Consider the following 16,541-nt stretch of genomic DNA (forward strand, 5'->3'; position numbering starts at 1 on the left):
GCAACGGAACGGCGGCGAGAAGGGAGGGCTTTGGCTCTTCTATTTTGGAGTAGGCTTTATTGGAATTTTACGGAAAGCACCCTGTTGAATTTAGACTTCAGTCCTCGGAAATATCTACCTTTGTTCCGTCAACCCTTCTGGAATCCTCCCACGTGAGTGTTTGTATTATTGGATTAATATTTTAACTATATATCATAAAAAAATTTACTATTTCAAGCTCTTAAACTTTAATGAGTTTAGCATATTATCACCATGTAATGTTTTATGTATATACTAGAGAAACTAAAATAAAAATTTATATTTAAAATATTAATTTTGTGGTGATATATCAATTTCACCTATTAAAAAATCATCCAATATATTTTTTAAATTAAATTTAATATATTTTTATAATTAAAAAATCAATCTAATGTTGATGCACAAAACTCATTTACCAAATATTAAAATTTTAAATATTATTTAATATATTTTTTGCACCTAAAAATCTATATATGATTTGTTTGATCTACTTACCAAAAATTGATAATTCGGAACCTCATTCAATATATTTTATCGAACTCATTTATCATCTAAAATCAAGAATTTGAAATCTAATTCGAGATTATTTGAAGACATTGATTAGTTTAACCAATAAAAAAATCAACCTTCATAGCTTATATCCTTTATAAAAAGAAGAAAAAAAAACGTGAATGTAAGAATACGGGCGTACAAAAACTACGACTCTTCCCCCTTCGTCTTAGCCTGGTTTTGTGCCGCTAAGATGTCACTCGAATGTCCTACGTCGCATCTAATAAATAAGCTTGTTTGCTCGTGTCATCGCAATCCGAAGTGTCCAACTTCTTCGACGAGGAGATTTATATGGAGAACAAAACAGGTTCAAAGACTTCCCTACGGCATCTCTCTCCCTGTTGCTGGTAATTGCTTTTGCTTCTCAAAATCCTGAGGGTTCCATCTACTAAATCAAAAAAGTTGTTTCTCAAGTTCCAAAATTATGCTGGGAAGAATATTCGTACATATGCGCTGATGCGTAGGAAACTTCTCTATCTTTCTTGCATATTACTTGCTTGCGGAAATGCCAATGTTAATGTTTGAACAAACGGATTCTTCCAGTGTATGCAATGTCATGTCGACAATAGTTCTATATTTGTTTGTTACTATTGCCTGGTAAGATGTAGATCAAAGCAGATCATTTATCTTCTTAAAAGGACCATCCTGGAACTGATTCTGGTTGTAGCTCACGGAGGGCATCTGTAGGAAACTACACCGAGGCTGGCTGATGTAACTATGGGTTTCGGTAAGTCCTAGGAATCTTCACATCTGATGCCAATATGTGATTATTATTGTTGGAAAAAGATTAGTATATTAAATTGAGTTAGTGAAAAAACTGGATGATGGAAAAACATAAGACTTGACCAACGTTGACCGAAGTCAACCAGTCAACTTCCTCTTCTTCTTCTCTGCCGTTGCTGCCACAAGCCAATTGGCAGGTGACTTGGTCAACTACCCTAAATGATTCACCCAAATCCGACTCAATTTGAGTCAGTTCTCACAATTATAGGATTTGACGCTGTTTCTGTTTCAATCTTAGAGGCAGGTAAGCACTCTTGTGCACCCATAGGAAGATTTATTTGGTTAGAATTTAGCTGCAAAATAAGTTGATAGTTGACCTTGCAATAGCTTGAAATACTCTACTAAGTTGTCAACTTCATTTATGTTAGCATCCTCAGGGAGAGTAGGATAGCGAGCTTACATGACTAACATTACAAAGTGAAAACTTAATTCTGTGTTATCATGGACACTATCACTTTGAACACTGTTTTCACATTCCAACTAATTCAGAGGTTAAAACGTTTAACCCTTTTCACAAGGCACTTTGTATTAGTTTTTCATCAATATCACTAATGTAATTATGCTGTTGATCTGTATTTTTCGGTGTCCTATGTGATTTATGCCATTCAGAAGGAAGCAAAATACAGTAACATTCTTCATGGCCATCACAGATATTTCAGTTCAAACTCAATATTTCAATATTCTAAGAAAATTACAACCACAAGAACGTATCATATGTGCCAACTATTTGGACTGAGCTTTTCCCACCATTGAGTTCCGTTGCTGGCAAAATAACTAGTCAAATTAAGAACCATCTATGTTTTTTCTTATTATTTCTAATATAGTCTTCCTTTACCATTCTACAATTTTTGATCCAGAATTATAGATAGAATCTACACAAGTTTATTGTGTTTTTGTCTTCTTTACAACTTGAAAGCATTACATGTTAATGTTGGTACTCTCACTGGTCTCTTATTGCCTCTGGTACAGCAACCTTTCCGATATGTCATAATGGAGAGGGATTCTTCAGGCAAATACAAATCTGATCTCCTGATGAACCAATAACAACATTTCACGAGTGCTGTAATGAGAATCATCATCATGAATGGCGAGATGGCTGAGATATCAGATTTCATTCTTTCTACTTGGTAAGTACTTACGGTGGAGGAAGTTCCATATGTTTTGTTAATTTTCTGTAGTGTGCCTTGCAGCTTGAATTTGAGAAAAAGGACACCATGATAAGATTTCATAATCCCATATATCAACCTTAGGAATTTATCAAAAATCAAACTTTTATGTGATATGGGCTCGTAGAATGTGTTATGCTTAGTATATGTTTTCGAAAGAACAATTTGCCAAGAACCAAGTCAACCCCTTTAATGTTTGACTTATAGATTGTGGGTATTTGGTTGATTTCATATCAGATCAGAGACTGCCAGATTGATAGATGGATTGCCAGATTCGAAATACAATATCATAGTTAGACTTGTTAGTCATCATCAAATTGCCTGCCACATCGAGTGAATAGCTAGAGATAAATATCTTAAATTAAATGGCTGATTTATTTGCATGTTTTATTGCTACAGCGAAGCTGCCAACTTGTTCCTTTACTTTACCAAGTGCTTTGCACGTTATACTGCAATAACCTTTCCAGCATGCAACTAAAAAAAAATCTGCACCTCAAGTGCTGAGTATATTATTCCATCAGAAAAAGAAAAAAAAATAAGGTCATTGTGCAGCCTGACCAACTTGACCTTTATTTTCTCTGAACTATGGGCAATATAATTAATTCTATTAACTTTATTGATCCATCTCCATGCCATGTAATTAAGCATCAAGCATTTGCTCCTCTTGTTGTCCTTTAGATTGCTGCTGCTAGACCTCTTGAGACGGCTTCACGGATTCTTCATCTCGAGGAACTACAGATGAAGAAGGCTTCTTGTGGTCGATGGGCTCAAAGCACGCAAGTGTGGCTAACGTGCCCACGGCATCGACGACTCCTCCGACCCTCTCCGACACCTCTATCAGTAACGATGCTGCTGTGAAGAGAGGCATGACTTCCATTAACGAAATCGTCGTTGCTGGAACACAATGCCTCTTCTCTATAGTTGCTGCTTCTGCTGCTGCTGCTGCTGCTGGTGACTGTGTTAATTGTTTGGGAAGTGATCGCAAGGCAACTTGGAGCTCCTCCACTGCATCATTCATCTCTCCTACTAAAACTTGAATGCTTCGCGACTCCTTCATCGACTTGACGGAGCTCGATATCTCCTTCAAGACCTTCGATGAACCCAAACTCAACCTCATGCAGACATCACGTAGATGACGCTTCATGTGCTCTGGTGCCTGTAATAAGTCGGAGTTTAGAGTCTTGGATGACATATGAAGCTTTCCTATTTGAAGTGGCAATGCGAACCTGGATCTCTGAGTTGATGCAACCATTGAGGGCTTCCATGCAGTAGGCACAGTACCGCATGGCGGCTCCAACTTTGAGGTATTGGCTCCATGGATGCTTGAAGCCAAATTTGCCATGCCCAGGTTCCCATCTTGCAAGATTGGCCTGTGAATCTTCAGATGCTTTGGAATTCAGGACGTTCTTATATCCCTGTGACCTCTGAGAGCACGACACCTCTCCTTCAACCTTCTTATCCTTCATGAAGTAGTCTTCCACTAAACCTGTGCGATTGGAAAAGAAGCAATTAATTCTCCACGTCTTACTAAGCTGTCATGATCTTTTTGAGAGAGGACGTACCCTCTAATGAATCAGCGAGCTTATCCATGTTACGGGAAACCAGGAGGTGAAGCTCTTGGCCAGCCCACACGGGACGAACAAGAACGCAAACAACGAGACATATGGCGATACCGATGGCGATGGTGCAGATACGCACCTGTGCCAATCGGAGCAGTTCATCCACACGATATCCAGATACAGCCACCAAGCTGAAGGTGAGGATAAATATGGTGATCCCGTAGTCGAACCGTGCTTTTATGTTGGGTATGAATCGAGAGAACGTAGCAGCCGAAGCTGAATGCAACAAAGAATCAATCCATGAGCAAAAAGCTTACGAAAATTGATTCGAAATAAGGAGAATTCCATGTATAATCATCAAAATGTCATACCTAGGAGAAAGACGGAAGAACTCAGAATAATAGGCTCCACTTTTTCTCCGGATTTACTTGCGATCCAATGGATGCCGACGGCAAGAGTGCCCGCCGTCGATGTTGCTACAGCTCTGTTTATTCCTTTGTACAAGCAGCCACCTGCACATGAATGATGGATAGGGTTCATAAAATTGTTGTATATGCGTATAGTTTCAAGGTCATCATAGGTTTATAGTTTACTCACCAACGGTGAATTCAAAGACCACCACCACTGTCATCACTGCCCACAGAGCGCATCCTCCAACGCCGTCGTACAATGGCCTGGTGTAGTAGAAGAGTGAGACCAACGTTAGTGCGATCCCGACTTTGACACCATGGATGACCTTGCGAGGATCATCAGCTCCGATCTTCCCAGCTTTCTTCCCGAAGCTCGTCACCTTCGATATCACCGTCATCACAAGCTGGATCAACCAAGTTCGTGCCCTGTGAATCCATTTGGATTCCAACTCCATTTCCGCCGCGGATCCTTCAGGGACACTTACCCGCCATTCCAAACCACCCTGTGCTTCTTTCTCGGTAGCCATCGTTGCTTCCCTATCCCCGAGGACCGGAGAGAAGGATGGAGCCCGGAGAGTGAGAGACTGAACCCTATTGTATTCGAATGAAGGCGCAAAGCTGGGGTGATCGAGGTTGATGAGGATGAGCTTGGAAGCAAAGAGCAAGAAATGTGTGCTTCGTTGTCTTGTCGTGGCAGGAGATTGATTGGAAGCTTATATAAGAAGCAATGGCGCCTATAAAATGATGGTAATGGGGCTACGTAAGGGAGCAAAGGATGTTGTTGGAGAGAGTGGAAGAACCAACCTCACACACACACAATTGCTTTATAACATCACTTGGGTTATCTCTTTGTAGTATACAAATCTGAGAGTGCGATGTGCAATTTTCCGTAGATTTTGTTCTACCACATAGAATCTTTGGCTTTGGCCACTATGGTACGGAGTGCCACCTTAATTTGAGACTGTGGCATGTACGAAATGAAATACTCACAGGATTCAAGAGGTTATGTAGAAATCTACATGCAGCATGTTCATGAAATTGTGTTTCCTCACTACTCATCAGAATAATTAATGTAATGCATTATCGGGATAAACCAGGCTATAAACATATATATGCAGCAGCTTATAGAAGTTTATGTGGATTAATGTTTCATATATAAAGCAGCTGCAAAAAGGATTCAAAATGCCAATCCTAGCTGTCATCCATATGGATCATCCATCCTCTGACCAAACAAAATATTCATGGTGCAGTCTAAAAGAATATAATAAGCATTTGGATCACCCCGAGGTTGGTTCAGGGAAAAGACAAACCCAAGTTGGAGTGCTGGTGGGATTTGGTTGTACGCCTCTTTGCAGCTTGCCAAATCCTGTCCTTCAAATCCAGTGTTGACATCCCAGGTTGGTCCAGTATCCAGGAGTCGTGTCTCAAAAGAATTTTCTTCCCCAGGAGATTACAATTCAGCACAAGACACAAAAATTACAGATTGATTGATGGTCAACAAGATCCTCCCAAGCTTTTTATGCCTTGCGAAGTGTGCTTTTGACACTTTAAAGCTTCAGAAGTTTGTATAGGATCATCAAAACCTCTTCCCGATTCATCAGGCCTCATACCAATTCATTCGTCGCAGGCATATCGTATGCCAGACTAGGTAGAATTATTCTGCACAAAAAGGTGACAGGAGAAGGGATTAAGATTACAAGACGATGATCGAACTTATGTTTGACAGCTCGAGCGAAAAGCATAAATGGATCTCTAAGGAAGCACTACAGTTCTGCACGCACGCATGCAGTACCTAACAAGAACCTAATCTACTGACCAACTTTGCTAGATGACAACATACCCATAGGCCAATCGGATCATTCTCGCTTACCAGTCACTTGACATACCTTTATCACGAACAGAAACTTTATCCCTAGTGATAGGATTCGACGTTCGCCGTACGAGATCATTCCATGATGACGAACAATGATATTTTTTTGTCCCCTGAAAACGACGCCCACAGGAGACATGACCGGAGGCGCAGCGCACCAACCAGGTTTTCAGGTTTCATCTTCCCCACCTTGTATCCACACTTTCTTCTCAGGGTAGAATTAGGTCAGCTCTAAGACGATAAGGTGTTACCTTAATGGTTGGTGCATGGAAAAGGGGCAAAGCTCATCTTTAGGTTTGGTAAATGTTCTCACTTTATCTGAGAACCTAACTCGGCTATCAGCTAAGAAGGAAGACTGAGTTAATATTGGTTTCCCAAACACTTTCTGAGAACGTGAAAGCGTCACTCGTTTCATGCTCGTAGTTGTCGACCATTACATGCATACAGCACTGCAACTTTTAAGATCGATGGGCTGCTGCATGAGCTCAGAAAGCTCTCTTTACTGATGATTAACTTAAGGGGTAGATATTATTAGGTGGCCTCTTACTAGCCACTAATGAGGTACGTCAACAGGGACGTGCCAGATGATGTGTCAAATGATTGATGAAGCAGATACTGCAGAAGGTCGGGTGTCGATTAGATTTTCTACTGTGTATAAGTCATCATGCATTTACCAGATGAGAATTTTGCCAAGATTGAAGAATGATTCGTGGATAATAATTGGAAGTGTCGCCGAAGGTTTAGAAAAGTTGTCCAAAAATATTCTCACTGTCGAAGAAATTTATGGAGAATAATTATTATTTTTTCTTTCTTTGCTTAGATACGATGAGGTCAAACGCATATATCCGGTCAACACAAACCCAAAATTGTCGGTTCCTATTTGTTTCTTCCTCTTCCTGGATGCTCCCCCTCTCATACATCGCTGGTCAACTTCTGTCTTCTTCTCGTCCTTCTTGTGGCCAACAAGTGCTGATGGGACGCCCATGCGTTGCTTCCCCAATGAAAACATCGCATTTAGTGCACTCTACCTCGTGAAGAGTCCCTCCGATGGACGAAGAACATGCCCAACACACGGAGACCTTGCACCTGCTCGATGTGCTTCTTCAGTGCGTGATGACAGATTGGATATGCAACGCTGAGAGGAGACGATGAAGTATTCTTTTGTGTATGCATGACATGATTCTTTCCATATAGAAGTAGGCGATTCGGATCAGTACTGAAGTGCTGTAGGTGAAGGATGAGATTAGAAAATGGATTTCTAGCGGCCATTGTAACAACATCTCAATAACTCCTTTAGCTGTCCAATGATAACGAAAGAAGCCGATCTGAATAATTTTTAGCTGTCCAACATTAGTTAGAAGCAAAACCACAACATAGAATTTCCACATCCACAGTGAAAGATGATGAATATATTACTCAAAGGTTAAGGATGATGATGTGCGTTTGATGAAGCCTATGAGAAAGAAAAACAAATACTTCTGCCCTCCAGATTTCTTCAAACATGTAGCATCTACAGGTTTTGCAATCTCCAAGCTCCTAATTAAAAGTAAACGTACGTCGGCATCTTAAATCATACTCAAAAGCATCAAGTTTCTTGTTTACGTACCATTAGGACAATGCATGGCATGTGATATGATACAAGAGTACAGTGACTGGGCTGTACACGCACCAGTTCAACCTCAAACACTGGTTTTCACATTCTTAAGTTGATCTCACGCTCGTTAATTATCTATATTATACGTGTAGCAGGGAAAAGAAGGCACAGTATCATAGTCGAAGGATGTAATTCCTCAGCTCCCAACCCTAGGGGAATGTTCATGGGGACCCAACCTCGAGAAGCGAGATGAATGCCTGGGGAAAAGGTGCGTTCTCCCTTTGTTCGAGTAGGAAGCACGTTGAGGGTGTAATCATACATGGGACAGCGGGAATGTGTTGGTGGGTTTAGGAATCATTAGGTGAGAATGGCAGATGAACTGGTTCCCAGCTTTTGTTCCAACGTAGGCATCCTTTCACCATGATCTCATGCTCGATCTCAGGAGGAAAAGGACCTCTTCTGATATTAATAGGAATCCAACGAAGAGCCTAATGCAATATATAATACTACCATGCGAATCAAAGGCAAAAGAGTATGCAGGTTGTCCGTGCTTTCAAGGCTGGGAGAATCTGAGTTGGGGTGGTGAGACATGACCGCTGAGGCCTGATAGACGAGAAAGCAAAATAGAAATGGCAGATGGAAGAGCAAACAAAGAAGTGAAACTCATCGAACATTACATAGATGTTGCGTCTAGTACTACTCTCTTGTTCTCATAACTTCTCTTTTGATCCATACGATCTTTGCACTAGTCCACAGATTACTATGAGTCGGGCAATGGCTCCATGCTTATGCACATACGAGTGATCGTTTCCGTTTGCCACTTCTCTTTTGGTCCATACGATCTTTGCAGTAGTCCACAGTTCATATAAAATTGACTTACCATTCTTCTTTCCTTGCCCTTCTTTATGGCCATGCTTGTCCTGCAAAAAGAAAAAGGGGGAAGGAAAAAGGGCCTTCCTATGACCACACAACAGAAATCTACTTTAAGTTGAAGCCAACATGAAATGAAGCTTCAGATGTACTCCACAATGATGAGGATAAGAGAAGCTAAGAGTTGGAAGACAAGTGAACATAAATATGTATCATCCGTTTTCTACTTAGGCCTTAACTACTGCAAACAGCGTGATCGGATCCACCATCATGAATCAAAACACAGTATCTTGTTAGACACTAAGAAGGCTTTTCTCTCTCTATCTTTTTGTTCTACCATGAGCCTCCTCCTCTTCCTCCTCCTCCAATGATACCATTCCAAAACGCAGGAGGGTCGCTAGCTTGCCCCTTATTCTTCTCAAACTGCTCTGCGAACATGTTTGAAGGGACAGCCGGCTTCACGTCCCCAAAGGGAAACAGCAGCTTACCGCTGGTACTTACCTGCATTCCGGGCAAGCTCCTGCTCTCTCCGGCAGTTCCATCCAAATCGAAATTAAGAGTAGGTGGCCTGAATTCCTGCAATCCGAATCCAGTAGGGTATTCCGGCATCGGCATGAAAGACCCGAGGCCTCTTGGAGTCATCCCACCCCTCAGTAGCTCCATGGCAGACAGAGCACCGCTGCTGCTGTTGGCACTGCTGGTTTCCAGGTTGGGGTAGTCATTGTACTCAGGAAGGCCATGCTGTCGGAAGGCCAGACTGAGATCCTGTCTCTCGGAATACTTGGGAGCTTCAGAGCTGGCGGAGAGTGAGATCGATGGAGGGATGAGGTCAGCGGGGAACTTCTTGGAAGTTGAGGCGGTTGTTAATGCTGATGCGATGGAGGAGGTGGACTTTGTGGTGGTGGTGGTCGAGGCGGTGGCGGAGGAGTGGGAGGACCGCTTGTTCTTTCTCGAGCCACCACCCACAGGGACATTCCTTAGGGATCCACCCTCAGTCCAATACCTCCTACAGGTCTTGCAGAAGTACCTGGGCTGGGTGAGGCTGTAGTTGTTGTAGTAGCAGAACTTGGTGTTGGTGGAGTTGCACCGGGGGCAGTTGAGGGCCTGCTCCTTGTGCGACCTTGGCCTCGTACTCTCCGTCAGCTGTGCTCTGGTTCCCGTGCATGTGTTGCTTGCAGCAGTGGCGGTTGTGGCGGAGGGAGCAAAATCCACCATGGGCATCATCATCATCATCCCTACGCCCTGTAGAGCACCAACACCACCAAATCCCCATTTGTACAAACTAAATCAGAGAGGGAGTAGGAGAAAACGGACTTAAACACTCACATATATCAGATCGGAAGGGAACTGGTTGGAGGGAGGAAAAGAAGGAAGAGAAATCACACATTCTGGACAAGAACATATCACTGCTTTACTGCATACGATAAAAGAAAAGCAAGAAAACAGAGATAAAAAAAGAAGAAAAAGGCAGAAAAGCAAAGTGGTTTGCTGCTTTCAAGAGTAAAAGGGGCGAGGTGACAGAATTAAAAGCTTAAGGACCAAGGGAAGGATGTGAGAGAGTGAAAGAAGAGATCTCTTCAAGGGAATCAACGTAAGAAAAAGAAGCTGTGCATCAATCTCGAGCCTCGACCCTAAAAAAGCACAGCAGATCCACACCGATCCACCAGAGAAATTTACGATCGGTAGGTACATGGATCCAAAATAAGTTTCATCAAAGTTTGGGCAATCTTTACCTGAGGCCACTGGGTAGTATCCATGCAAAGCTCCACAGATGATCCAAGACACCAAAGAACAACAGGGAGGAGAGGAGGAAGAAGACCTAACACGAGGACTGGGACGTGGCTGCTGGTGCTCAAAAGAGAGAAATGGTGGTGGGTGATTCTTCTGTGACACATTAAACTAGCCATTTTGTCCATTGCTGCCTGGACGCGCATACAGTGCGAGTCAACCATCGCGCAAGGGAATGTGTACACGTGAAGCAAAGCAAGGACGAATCAGGAGCGTCACACGTGTGGAGAAGGGCGACCGGATCGTGGATTCGAGGGAGAGTGGACGCGTGCGACGCCGTAATGGAAGACAAGCTGGTCGAGCCCCACTTTGTGCGCGCATGAAGAGAAGAGATCCAAGGTGGCGGATGAAGGCCTCGCCTTCGATCGCCATTGTGGAGGGGAGCATAGATGGATAGCGATGGGGAATAGCTTTAGGTGTTTCATCAAATTCCTTTTACATCTGAGGAGCAAAAAGACCCGTTTGTTTGACTGTACATTAATTCCTGGTACTGCATTGGAATCTTCCAAAGGTATTTGCTGGCGACTTTGAACGCAGATTGAAGGGTGTGGAGGAAAGTGGGGAAGACATTAACGTGTGCAGAGGAAGCTTTGTTTACTACCTTCGAATTTGAATGGCGTTGGAGATCGATCGACGCTGTCATGGCCTCGAGTGAAGCAGATTCAGACGTCTTTCCAAGCTCCATGGCCGGCATATCATTGGTAAGGATGATACGAGTATGCACCTCTCTCTCTCTCTCTCTCTCTCTCTCTCTCTCTCTCGAGCTGCTCTAATGGCTTCCTCAATGGTCCCTGTCACAGGATTAGGAATCAGCACATGCATGCATCATCAAAGGAGACTGCTTTCCAAGTGCTACTGAAACCTTTTTGCATGGTGCATGCATGTGTGAGGCAGTGGAGAATGGAAGTGTCGCCTACGATTCAAAAGGTTAATTAACATTACATATATAGCGTATATAACATTGTCGAAGAGTGCAAAGCTTATCAAGCAAATATTTATTCCAAGTAGGGAGAGCTTGTTTCAACAGAAGTTGACCTCACTCTCCATCTTGTGTCACCTTCTTCTTCCCCACTACCACTTCAGCCTGCCTGAAACCCAATCCATTTCTCACCTAACATGCCTTGCACTGTTAAAGGAAAATATTGGCCTGATAAGTTCGCATATATTACACAAAGCTAAGTAGACATGGTTGGTGGAGCCAAGACATTCCTTTACTGATCTCTGTTCTCAACTCAGACATTAACCAATACATATAACACATGTCAATTAAAACCTAACTTGCTGCTTACTTTGGTCTCTACTCTTCACCTAAAAGCACATTTAAGTATGAAGAGGTGTTTGGTACTGTGGGGAAGGACTGACTTATATGTCAAATTAATTGCTATTGATCTAAAAGATTAATTTATAAATAAAAATCTATAGTTATTAATAACATTATCAAAATCTAAACATGGATTCATTTTAAGGGAAAAGGAATGTCATCCTATTAAAGGCATTTCGACAAGAAAAATAAATTACAACATCTGTGCATGCCAAGTTCAACCTCAAGTTTTAGGCGAATCAAGGATCTAAGCAGAAATTGTCACATCCTGGATTTTTTTTTTTTTTCACACAGGCCAAATAAATAAACATCACTTTATTCATCATCTATAACCATTTATTACAATTCATTTATTCATCAAATTACAAATAGAAAAGTTAACTTCAAGAGTCATCCAAGTGGCTCTACCTAGCGGTAGAGGAAGGTTCGCTCTCCACTGGAATCCGATTTAGTACTAGAGAGAGGTTGCTCTGAAAATCAAAAACAAAGAAAATTCAGCAATGCTGAATAGGAACCCCAAAAGTCAAATCAAAATAAATACATGATCAAAATTCAATCAATCATCCCATTGGCGTATATCAAGTACCCGAAGGAGCACTCCCCCAACAGCGGATGGAGAGGCTTTATCCTACGGGATGAGTTTGTGTTCTCCCAACAGCGGATGGAGGCAAACTCATATCACACTCCCAACAGCGGATGGAGTGGTGTCCCACACCCGCCAAAGTGGGGACACGTTCCTCCCAACAGCGGATGGAGGAACCGTCTAGCCGCCACGTCTGACGGCCCGCTAATCCCCGAAGGGAATCGCCCTACCTGCTCTCGGCAGAAATATAATCTCACACTGGTCATATCCATTTCGGGATGAAATAACATATTTAAAACATCTCTTTCAAAAATCATCAATATCAAATAATATAAATTAACCCTCAATTGACTTGAACTCTAGTTTAATCGATTCAATTGAACTCGATTTACTAGAGCCTAACTGAACTGATTTCTAATCCTTATTTAACTTGTCTGGAACCACCCTAGACTAGTATAATTTAGACTAGATTAAGTTCAATTTAGGTTAAACTAACTTGAATAAGTCAATCAATTCGGAATCACCCTGAATTGATCTAGACTAATCAAGTCTAGTTTAATTCAATCAATATTTGGGCTCAAGTTCAACAATAATATTGGGCTAGAATGAGCCAGTCCATCTACTGGTCATGTGCATTATACATGATTGAGCATACATTACATAAAACTAGCCCAGCCCTGGCCCATGGACTAGTCATAGCATATACCCATTAACAACATAAATGAAAACATAATAATACATTAAAAGATAGATGAGGAGAAAAGCTTTAATACAAAGAAATAACATTCTCAATTTGACTAGAAACCATAAGACATTACAAGAGGGACTAGGAGATAAATTTTAACACAAGGAAATAGCTTTCTAAATTCAAATAAAAATCATGTTTTCAACACATAAAATTTCAACATATTCTAGTCATATTTTAAATCATTCAGAATAATATATTTTAAATTTCAGATCAAAGAATATCAAAAAGGGATTTTAGATAACATATTCTAGTCTAACAAAATTTTAATCCAGATAAGATTAAAGATAAACTGTAATACAGAAAATATATCATATAAAACATATACCTTTTTAACATATTTAATTCTACAATAAAAATCTTAATCATGGATCAAATAATATTATGAAAACTTTAACTGATTATTTTAATATAAAAAAATTGACATTTAAAGAATTGATGCACATTTTTCAAACTTTAAAACTTTCAACATTTAAATAATCAAAATAAAAGCTAAAACTTTTAAGAAAGGTAGGGAAACCTACCTCTTGTCAATAGGGTGTAACTCCTCGTTCTCTTGTTAACAGGGTGTAACTCCTCATTCCTCCCGCTGCCAGGCTCGACTAGGTGAGGAACGAAGGAGAGAGATCCCTCCCCTTTAAATAGGAGGAGGTGAGCCTCTATTAAGGAAAATAAATTTTAATTTTCATATTTATTTAATATAAATTATTTCCATTTAATATACTAACAAATATGATATCATCATATTTTAAATACTTAATAGTTACTTCCTTAATTCATATCAACAAACAAGGAAGTAGATTAAGATTTCCTAAATTAGATGGCAAGTAAGGAAAACAAAATTTAAATCTCAATCTCAAATATTTGATTTGATTACAGAAATGTACACCAACTGCATGTTTCTAGGACAAAAAGGAGCTTAATCCCCAATATGTTCTTATTGAAAAGCTTAACACATTGAAAGGAATAGATAAGAGCATCACAAGGCATTTATCATCCTCTTCATTTCTGCAGACCTCCTTGGATCAGGTTCTGCAATGGCTCTCTCGGTTAACACATGCTTTATTCGACACATCGACTTCCTTGCCTACAATTAACATTCATGCTTATCATCAGAAAGAGAGCTAAATACTGCAGTCAGGTAGCTCTAGAATCTTGTCCTTTAATTGTAAAAGCATCGAAGAAAGTCTCTATCGAACAGTAGCAGCAATATATTTATATTATTTAAAAACAGAAAGAAAAAAAAAAAAAACGTGCCAAAATGTATAGATAAGCTGCATGTTCTTATGGCCAGTATAGTTATTCCACATTCCACAAGATGCTGTAGTTTTGATGGTAGAGGCTGTGAGTGTAATCAACATGAGAACAAAGAGACATGCTGGCAATTTTATTGTCACCATTTCTTATCAGGAAACAAGAACATGGCAGAGGAAACAAAATAAGGTCAATCTATGGCCGACAACACCATCATAGTTGCAACCATTTCTGAGCCAACTCAAAAGAAACATCAGCTCGTTGAGTTGTAAAACCAAAATATGTCATGCTGTAGCTAATCTAGATAAAAGCAGGTTCAGGATTCAATGGATTATCCACCTAAATGCACTACATAGTGTCTTGTCTGTTTTGATATTTACAAAAGTCAGATCACTAGTAGTTCAACAATTGAAGATAAACAAAAAATAATAATAAAGATACAAATCCTGAAATGATAGTTAGGTAAAGGTAACATATACCTTTGGAATACGTTCTTGGTTAGGAAACCGTAGGTTTTGAGCATGAAGCATTTGGCGTTGAGTCATCAACATGTTCTTTTCCTTTAAAAGGACATACCACAGCTTCTGAAGATCATCCCAAGATTTAAGACGCAATTCAGAAGCCTTCCAACTGCGACCTGTATAAAGGTCAAAAAAATTAAGATGATAACATATATTATATGGTATGCTACATAATTGTTACCGATAATATGCTATATAATTCTTGTAAACCGGCAATCACACAGTGTATGGTTATTCTTTAATAATACTAGATCCAACATCTCCAACACGAAAGAACCATATACCCGCAATACATGGATCGGTCAGATAGAAAATTGTGCCTGGCACCTGGTAACCTCTAAGATGAAAGTAGCGCAACCAAAACCATAAAAGAACTGAAAGGGGAAGAAGAAGAAGAAACATGTAGAGTGATTTTTAGAAGCTAAGAAAAAAAATTGTCAATGTAATGACTAAAAAGCTAATGTTCTGAACATAATAAGGTAAAGAAATCTTTTTAGGATTATGAGGAGTATAACATGTTCGTTGTCCGAAACTAGAGACTAGAAAAAAAGATAGAAGTACTTTACCTAGTGTTGAAGACTGCAGACTATGGAAGGTGTTACAAAAGCAATTCCATTAGTTTCTTAGGGTTATTCGAGAGGCTGATGAAACTAAAATTCAGGCTATAACAACAGATTCTGGAGAACAAAGATAAGTTATGACAAAATTAGAAAACTAGGGAATTGACATTTTGGCCCACAAACTAATGACATAGTAATTCCAGGTGTTCAGTGCAAAGTCTAGCAATGCCTGAACATTGAAACTAACGCATCAATGTCAGTTTGATGCAGAACAGTGAAAACAAAGTCCAATTGGAGAGTCATTTGTTGCCAACTAAATTATTGTGCCATGAGAGTTATTTGCTGTCTTCGTGATGTTGTGGATGTGACACTGCAAGACAATCAAGAAGGTTAAATCTGTCGAATGATTGTAGCAAAAATTCTGAGAATATTTGGGATTCAATACACCGAATCAGATCACAAATATCTGTGCTACGCGAACAGTTCAAGCAACCATTTACAGAAACAAAAGCAAAATGAAGACTTTGGTACGACCAAATGTATCATTACTACGAGAAATAGAAGGGAGATCTTAAAGCAAAATAAGACAAGGCAATAGCAGAGAGTGATTCTAAAGATAAAAGAAGGAATCAGGACGGCACCATAAATGACGGGTTTTTCTTCATCCGTGCTTCTGTCCACCTCAAAGAACTCCTCAAGCGGATTCTGTGCCTTCCTAACCGAAGTTGAAGCAGCGGAAGAGGCGGCAGCAGCAGAAGAAGCTGCAGAAGACTCCGACCTGGCAGCGGCGCAAAGCACTCTGCCCGAAACCCTGGACCCGAACATGATGAATGCACCGGAAGCCTGCAACCCAGATATCTCAACTTCAAAGAACAACCATACGCGAAGAAGCCGAGAGAGGGATCAAGAGAGAGAGAGGCTACGAGCCTGAGCGGCGGACGGGCGGCGCC

The 16,541-nt window shown here is 40.6% G+C and overlaps 3 protein-coding genes and 1 long non-coding RNA gene across 5 annotated transcripts; 1 reads left to right on the top strand and 3 right to left on the bottom strand.

Annotated features, from left to right (window-relative positions):
* Nucleotides 1–715: 715 nt before the first annotated feature.
* On the top strand, nt 716–3,754 carry LOC135666021 (uncharacterized). The gene is made up of 3 exons (XR_010509670.1): nt 716–914; nt 2,320–2,477; nt 3,195–3,754. It is a non-coding gene; the product is annotated as an uncharacterized LOC135666021 (long non-coding RNA).
* LOC135666020 (aluminum-activated malate transporter 10-like) lies at nt 2,883–5,261 on the bottom strand. The gene is made up of 5 exons (XM_065177513.1): nt 4,673–5,261; nt 4,447–4,587; nt 4,079–4,351; nt 3,743–4,002; nt 2,883–3,672 (listed from the first exon to the last, which is right to left on the bottom strand). Exons 1-5 carry the CDS (start codon nt 5,010–5,012, stop codon nt 3,205–3,207), a joined length of 1,482 nt encoding a protein of 493 aa, XP_065033585.1. The 5' UTR covers nt 5,013–5,261; the 3' UTR covers nt 2,883–3,204.
* Nucleotides 5,262–8,949: 3,688 nt separating this feature from the next.
* LOC135666019 (dof zinc finger protein 1-like) lies at nt 8,950–10,739 on the bottom strand. Its single transcript, XM_065177512.1, has 2 exons — nt 10,553–10,739; nt 8,950–10,061 (listed from the first exon to the last, which is right to left on the bottom strand). Exons 1-2 carry the CDS (start codon nt 10,733–10,735, stop codon nt 9,153–9,155), a joined length of 1,092 nt encoding a protein of 363 aa, XP_065033584.1. The 5' UTR covers nt 10,736–10,739; the 3' UTR covers nt 8,950–9,152.
* Nucleotides 10,740–14,084: 3,345 nt separating this feature from the next.
* On the bottom strand, nt 14,085–16,541 carry LOC135666025 (uncharacterized). Of its 2 annotated transcripts, none has more exons than XM_065177519.1 (4): nt 16,519–16,541; nt 16,233–16,434; nt 14,990–15,147; nt 14,085–14,343 (listed from the first exon to the last, which is right to left on the bottom strand). In XM_065177519.1, the coding sequence occupies exons 2-4, from the start codon at nt 16,414–16,416 to the stop codon at nt 14,236–14,238; spliced, it is 450 nt and encodes a 149-aa protein (XP_065033591.1). In that variant the 5' UTR covers nt 16,417–16,434; nt 16,519–16,541; the 3' UTR covers nt 14,085–14,235. The 2 variants fall into 2 exon arrangements, with proteins under 2 accessions (XP_065033591.1, XP_065033592.1); XM_065177520.1 differs by having other exon boundaries at nt 16,515–16,528.

This window comes from Musa acuminata, unplaced genomic scaffold (assembly GCF_036884655.1).
Source record: "Musa acuminata AAA Group cultivar baxijiao unplaced genomic scaffold, Cavendish_Baxijiao_AAA HiC_scaffold_1062, whole genome shotgun sequence".
Classification (NCBI taxonomy): Eukaryota; Viridiplantae; Streptophyta; class Magnoliopsida; order Zingiberales; family Musaceae; genus Musa; species Musa acuminata.